Consider the following 7,461-nt stretch of genomic DNA (forward strand, 5'->3'; position numbering starts at 1 on the left):
ACATTGTTCCTTGAAAGTTGACAGGGTAATTGAGAAGGCATTTGGCACATTAGCCTTCATTAGTACAATTACAGACTTTAAAAGACTTTTGAACATTTATGTGAATAGAAAAGTTTTAGAGGGATATAGACCAAACACATGCAAATGGGACTAGTTCAGTTTAGGAAGCATGGTTGGCATGGATGAGTTGGGTCTAAGGGTCTGTTTCCATGCTGTATGACTATGACTCTTGATGTTTTGTGAGGGTTCTCTTGACTGCCTGGATATGGCTTTCTAAACCTGGTGTCGGAGATGGTCAACCCATACTGTTCAGTGTATTCCTTCCATTCTTTGGAGATTAACTGAGTTCCATTGTCACATATTTATTCTCGGAATCCATTGCTCAGTGAATTGTATTCCTGCAACTGAAATGATTGTTGTAGCTGTCAAATCTTATCTTTTCAATAAAAGAGAACCTTGAGTAATTGCCAACAACTGTGGGACTATTGTTGATTATGTGTGAGTAAATTGTCCCCACAGATTACCTTTATCTGGATGGTAATTCAGTATCTATCACTGTCTCTGCTTATAAGGCGTGCAGATACAACTCCTGGAGCTGATCTGCTCTGAGTTTACTCTCTTCCATTCCCACGTGGTCGTGTTCCTCCTGCATCATTCTGAGTACAGTTAATCTGAATCCTTCTTGCAGAATGCCATCTTCTAGTCAGATGCCATCTCTGGCAGACCAGCCCTGCTTATTACTGATTGTTATTGGACCATTCTTGGGCCATTTCCTGACAGAGCATCAGCATCTGATCTTATCTCTAAATTGGCTCCATTTTCATTCCTGTGTGTCCGTCAAAATTATTTATGACAACTTAGGAGGTTTTTTTTGTGTTGGCTCAGTTGAATTGTTTTCCTTTTCTCTCTGGTTTCTTGATCCCTCACTATCTCCCCGATAACATGTACCAGAGGACTGGAGGATTGCAAATATTGTGCCCTTGTTCAAAAAGGACAGTGGAGATGACCCAGGTAATACAGACCAGTAAGCCTTGCATCTGTTGTAGGAAAGGTTTTGGAAAGGATTATAAGAGATTTATAATCATCTAGCAAGCACCAATTTGATAGGAGAGAGTCAACATGGTTTCATCAAGGGCAGGTCATGAAGCCTCATTGAGTTTTTTGAGAAGGTGACCAAGCATGTAGATTAGGGTAGGGCAGTTGATGTGGTGTAAATGGACTTCAGGAAAGACTTTGATAAGGTTCCACATGGTAGGCTGTTGGAGAAAGTGTGGAGGCAAGGGATTCAGGGTGATTTAGCAGTGTGGGTTAGAAATTGGCTTTCTGGACGATGGCAGCGAGTGGTGGTTGATGGAAGATATTCAGCTTGGAGTCCGGTTACTAGTGGTGTGCCACAAGGATCTGTTTTGGGACCACTGCTGTTTGTCATTTTTATAAATTACTTAGACGCAGGCATAGGTGGATGGATTAGTAAGTTTGCAGATGATACCAAAGTTGGTGCAGTAGTGGACAGTGTGGAAGAATGTTGCAAGAGGACTTGGATAAACTGCAGAATTGGGCTGAGAGGTGACAAATGAGAGTTTAATGCAGCTAAATGTGAGGTGATTTACTTTGAGGAGAATAACAGGAAGGCAGAATATTAGGTCAATGGAAAGATTCTTGGTAGTGTGGATATGCTGAGGGATCTGGGTGTCCATGTACATAAATTCCTGAAAGTTGCCACCCAGGTTGATAGTGCTGTTAAGAAGGCATACAGTGTGTTGGGTTTTGTTGCTAAAGGGATTGAGTTCAAAAGCCGTGATGTCATGTGGCAACTATACAAAATGCTAGTGCAGCCACACTTGGTGTATTGTGTGCAGTATTGGTCGCCCCGTTACAGGAAGGATGTGGAAGCATTGGAAAAGGTGCAGAGGTGATTTACCAGGATGTTGCCTGGTCTGGAGGGAAGGCCTTATGAGGAAATGCTGAGGGACTTGGGTCTATTCTCATTGGAAAGAAGAAGCCTAAGAGGGGATTTAATAGAGCCATACAAGATGATCAGAGGATTAGATAAGGTGGACAATGAGAATCTTTTTCCTAGAATGATGACGTCGGCTTGCATGAGAGTGCATAGCTGCAAATTGAAGGGTGATAGATTTAAGACAGATGTCAGAGGCAAGTTCTTTACTCAGAGAGTGGTAAGGGTGTGGAATGACCTGCCTGCCAATGTAGTTAACTCAGCCACATTAGAGAGATTTAAACAGTTCTTGGATAAACGTATGGATGATGATGGGATAATGTAGGGGGATTGGGCTTAGATTAATTCACAGGTCGGCGCAACATTGAGGGCCGAAGGGCCTGTTCTGCATTCCATTGTTCTATGTTCTATATCTCCTAAACAATGTTCTTTAACACTCCCTCTCCTTCCAATGGAACATGGAGCATTTCCAACTGTTTGTCAAACTTTAGATGATTAGCTTTTTCTAATCTATTGTTTGACCTTTGATCTGGTGTCTGTACACTAAGGAAAAATTGTAATTTCTATAGAATGCAGCTGACTGCTGTAAGTAGATCCACAATGCTGTTAGGGAGGGAATTTCGGGATTTTGACCCAGTGATAGTGAAGGAACAGCGATATATTCCCAAGTCAGGATGGCTTGCAGGGTGATAGTCTCCTGTATCTGCTGCTGAATCCTTCTGAATGGAGGTGGTTGTGGGTTTGGAGGGTCTTTGGTTAATTTCTGCAGTGCTTCTTATAGATAGTACACAGCCGCTACTGACCGTCATTGGTGGAGGGAATGGATGCTTGTGTCTGCTTTGTCCTGGATGGTGTCAAGCTGCTTGAGTATTGTTGAGGGTACACACTCATCCAAGCAAGTGGGGAGTATTCCAGCACACTCCTGACTTGTACCTTGTAGATTGTAGACAGGCTTTGGGGGAGTCGGGAAGTAAGTTACTCACTGTGTTATTCTAATCCACCTGTTCTGACTTGTTATGTCAAACAGCCATGTGAGATTTGAAGCCAGACCTTCTGGCTTGGAGGCAGGGCCATTACCATTGTGCACACAAGCCCTTTAGAGGGGATATGTAGGGAATCTGGTAGCCTGCCCATCCTTAGCCCGACTGAAACCCTTAATTCATTCATTAATGCCTGTTAAGGATGTCAGACTACCTACCTTGCTATCACAGGTGCAAATTAGCTTGATAGTTTTCTTTGCAGGATCTAAAGATAGACAAGAAATAAGGCTATCCCCTTTGGGCTGCTCATGGAGTCATAGAGATATACAGCATGGAAGCAGGCCCTTCAGTCCAACTCATCCATGCCAACCAGATATCCTAACGCAATCTAGTCCCATTTGCCAGCATTTGACCCATATCTCTCTCAACCCTTCCTATTCATATAGCCATCCACATGCCTTTTTGTGGGGCTTCCTCACTGAAATTGTAACCTCCTTTGTCCTTCCTCTTGAGTTTTAAAACCCAACACCCTGTCACCAGTTTCGCCAATTCCCACCCAACACAAAATTGGCACCACATAACATCGAGAAAGGTGCCTTGTGTTCATATTGACCTCCTTGTCTCAGCAGTGACTACCATTGGTTTCTGGGTGTTTCACACAGCAGGCAGCCAATCAGCTTGGCCAGCACCACAGGAGGGTGGGATTTCGAGTCCTTGAGGGGGGTAGTGGTCTCATACTTGAATCCAATCTCTTGCTGAGCTCCTGTATAGATCACTCTTGTGATTGACTGGCTGTTCTTTAGAGTGGGACCTCCTTCCTTTAAGGAGTGGAGGCCACACACCCCTAACTCCATTTTTTTTTTGCTGTGGGGCAGTTTTGTTGAACTTCTGGTCTGAGCAGCATCTGTTTCCATCCGGGGAAACTGATGCAGCAAACAGTCCTATCACACCTCCAACTGTCTCTCTGGGTTCTCATTTGATCTGAAGACTAAGAAGTTGTTTCTCTATCTGTTTGAACTAAAGTTTTATTTGACATGTGCTGTGGTGTGGTTCCCAGGACACTGGCTCTGGTGGTTGAAGTTGGAGACTGTACTGGGGTCAATGGGGAAATTGACTGCAGCTTTTCTCTTGAAAAACCGTGCAGGTTTAAGAGTGAACTAACCTAGATTCTCCTTTACTCATGATCTGCCTTGCAGCCAGTTACAAAGTGCTCTCAGGAATGATCAATTTTTTAATGACATGAACAATCCTATATCCAATGATGACACAAAGTTAGGTGATGTTGTAGACAGTGTAGATCATAGCATGAAATGGATGATAGATTAAGTTGATAGATTAAGTGAATGGGTGCAACTGTGGCAGATGGAGTTCAATGTAAGCAAGTATGGGGTTATCCGTTTTGGACAGAGAAAGGATTAGATCAGGGTACTTTGAAGTTAATATTTAGATTAGATTCCCTACAGTGTGGAAACAGGCCTTTTGGCTCAACAAGTCCACACCAACCCTCTGAAGAGTAACCTACCCAGTCCCTCTAACTAATGCACCTAACACTATGGGCAATTTAGTATGGCCAATTCACCTAATCTGCACATCTTTGGACTGTGGGAGGAAACCCATGCAGACACTGGGAGACTGTGCAAACTCCACACAGATAATCACTCAAGGAGGGAATTGAACCCGGGTCCCTGGCACTGTGAGGCAGCAGTGCTGACCACTGAACCACCGTGCCATCCCAGAAAGTCTGCACTTCCCCATACCACAGTTAATTCTCCAGGAAGCAAACCCACATTTTTTTGGTTTGAACTTAATATATTGGAGATCCAAAGAGACTTGGGTTTCAGGGGAAAGGATATTTAGAATGCTATAAATATATACAAAACATAGTCAGGAAAGCTAATGGAATGCTGACCTTTATATCGAGAGGACTGAAGTACAAAGTTCCAGTTTCCTGGCTTGTCTTAGCGTCTCTCACACCTACAGACGAGAGACGCTAAGACAAGCCAGGAAATGGGAATCCTGTGCCAATCGCCTAAGCGCCACATACGAACAACTCTGGTTCCTGCAACACCTGAAGTACAAGGTATTGCTGAAGTTATGCTGCAATTATACGAAACATTGGCCAGACCTCACTTGGAGTGCAGTGAGCAAATCCGGGCATTCACCTTTGGAAGGATACTTTGGCCTTGGAGAGATTACAACATAGATGCAGACGAATGATATGTGGACTACAAGGGTTTGTTTATGGGGAGAGATTATACAAATTAATTTGGTCTTCTCAAGAATTTAGAACTTTAAGGGTGATCTGGTTTGAAGTCTGCAAGATGTTAACAGGTAAAGAAAGGGTAGATAAAGATAAATTTTTTCCAATGGTGGGGGATTCTAGAGCAAGGGGACATAGTCTGAGAATTAGGGCCAGACTGTTCAGGAGAGATGTCGGGAAGCACTTCGACATGCACACGGGGATAGGTGGTTAGGTCTCTCTCCAACGAATAGCCGAGGATGTTGGATCAGTTGTTAATTTTAAATCTGAGATAGATACAATTTGTGAAGCAAAGTATTAAAGGATGTGGTCCAAATCAGGGACATGGGGTTATAGATCAGCCATGACCTCATCTAACAGACTTGAGAGGTTGAATGGCCTACTCTGTTTCTATTTTCGTATTTGGTGCTCAACCAGTAAATATTGTGTGGAGGGAGAGGACCGCATTTGGAGAGAAGGATCATTTAGAATATCAAAACACCTAACTGATGAACTTTTACTCTATTACAGGTGGATCCCAACCTGGAACAATATTGGTTCCATGTGCTCTCTGATGGTTGCCGGATAGCCTTGCTGTGGAAGTACGGAGGCATCTATCTGGACACTGATATCATTTCAATCAAGCCGTTGGAGTTCCAGAACTTCATTTGTGCACAATCAAGTAATTATGCAAATGGTGCAGCTTTGGGATTTAACCGCGCTCATTCCTTCATCAGGAGGTGCTTAAAGGATTATATTGCGAATTATAATGGAGCAGCTTGGGGTCAGCAGGGTCCAGATCTGATGACCCGAGTGTTGAAGAAATGGTGTGAGACTGATAATCTGGATAACTTTCTGAATAGACAATGCAAAGGGATCCTGTACCTGTCCAGCAACTGGTTCTACCCTGTTCCATACACCGATTGGGAAAGGTACTTTGAACCAGATACATGGGAAGGGAACAGTAAAGAAATTGAACATGAATTCTCAAAGACACGAGGGGTACACGTCTGGAATTTTTTAAGTGGTGGTCAGAATAATCATGTCAAAGGAAGTCGATCACTCATGGAGTATTTCTTTAGTGAATATTGTCCAACAACATACAATTTTCTCCCAGATTGATTTTAATTTGCGGAATGTTTTACATGTGATTATAACAAAATGACTGCTAATCACTGACTGACAGTATGGCTATCTATTTGGCCTCATCTCATTGTATCTTCACTGGTATCTTCCTACTCTCTGTGAGGCTGTCGGGTAATGGGAGGATTGGGGGCATTTTACTGGTTTCACCCTCTATCCTGCTCCCTTCCTTCCAACTCAGCAGTGCCCACTTTCCTGAGGTTCATTTCTCCAACATATTCAATGCCTCTTGATTCAAAATTGGTCGATTCCGGTAACTGTTGATTCAGCTCATCTCAGTATTACAGACTTTGCTTCGTTTAAATGATTGTATTTTTATTTTTATCCAGTTCAGAAGCACACACAGTCATTGGGACTAGACCATTTGCAGTATAGGGAATGACGATGAGTTTACTACTCCCAATCCGTTTAGGTCTTCACTCATTAATTATCTCACATTCTGAATTATGACCACTGCAAACTATTTCCAATGTCCTTTCTTATCTGGAAGTTGATGTGAATATTTTACAACCCCTTTATCCAGCATTTCTTAATAAAATATGATCAAAGTCTGTGATAACATGACCATTGCTCTCAGGCACAATATAGTGAAAGGCATATCTCTACTGTAGCAGTTCTTACTGTTGGACTGTTCCCTTATCTGGTTGAGGTTATTAGTTTGTACATGTACAGAGTACAATATATTCCTAAATCTCTGGGATATTTAATTTTGATCTGACATGATCTATTTACTGAATCACTGACTTTTGCCTGCACTGAGATTATACTTAATATACATGATCTTCAAGAATCTTTAGGTGAAATAAGGGAAATCTTTGCTTTGTTGCTGTTTTGTGATTATTTGGATAATTCTTTGGATGTGTCTATTGATGAATTAATTGACCTTGCAGATTCAGTCTTTGTATCTGAACTAAAGGGGTCTGACACTTTGTGGAATTGAGCTTGTAGTTCAACTGTGGTTACAATTAAAATAGAAAGACTGGGGGAACCTGCCCAATTATTAAAGACAGCTTGACCCCAGTTATCAGTCTCGAACTGGTATCTGAACACTATACAGGTACCGGTCAGAGACATTGTGTCAACTTGCTGCACATCATGGGATCCTCTGTGAGGGAGCTCTATCTGTCTGTCATCATTAGTGT

The 7,461-nt window shown here is 42.4% G+C and overlaps 1 protein-coding gene across 1 annotated transcript in view; it reads left to right on the plus strand.

The window, feature by feature from the left end:
• Positions 1-6,775, plus strand: part of LOC132821636 (lactosylceramide 4-alpha-galactosyltransferase-like) — a 72,630-nt gene extending 65,855 nt beyond the window's left edge. The window contains exon 3 of the mRNA XM_060834344.1: positions 5,708-6,775. Coding sequence (XP_060690327.1) covers positions 5,708-6,298 — 591 coding nt within the window. The 3' untranslated portion in view covers positions 6,299-6,775. The remainder of the gene's footprint in view (positions 1-5,707) is intronic.
• Positions 6,776-7,461: the final 686 nt, after the last annotated feature.

Source organism: Hemiscyllium ocellatum, chromosome 13, assembly GCF_020745735.1.
Source record: "Hemiscyllium ocellatum isolate sHemOce1 chromosome 13, sHemOce1.pat.X.cur, whole genome shotgun sequence".
Lineage (NCBI taxonomy): Eukaryota > Metazoa > Chordata > Chondrichthyes > Orectolobiformes > Hemiscylliidae > Hemiscyllium > Hemiscyllium ocellatum.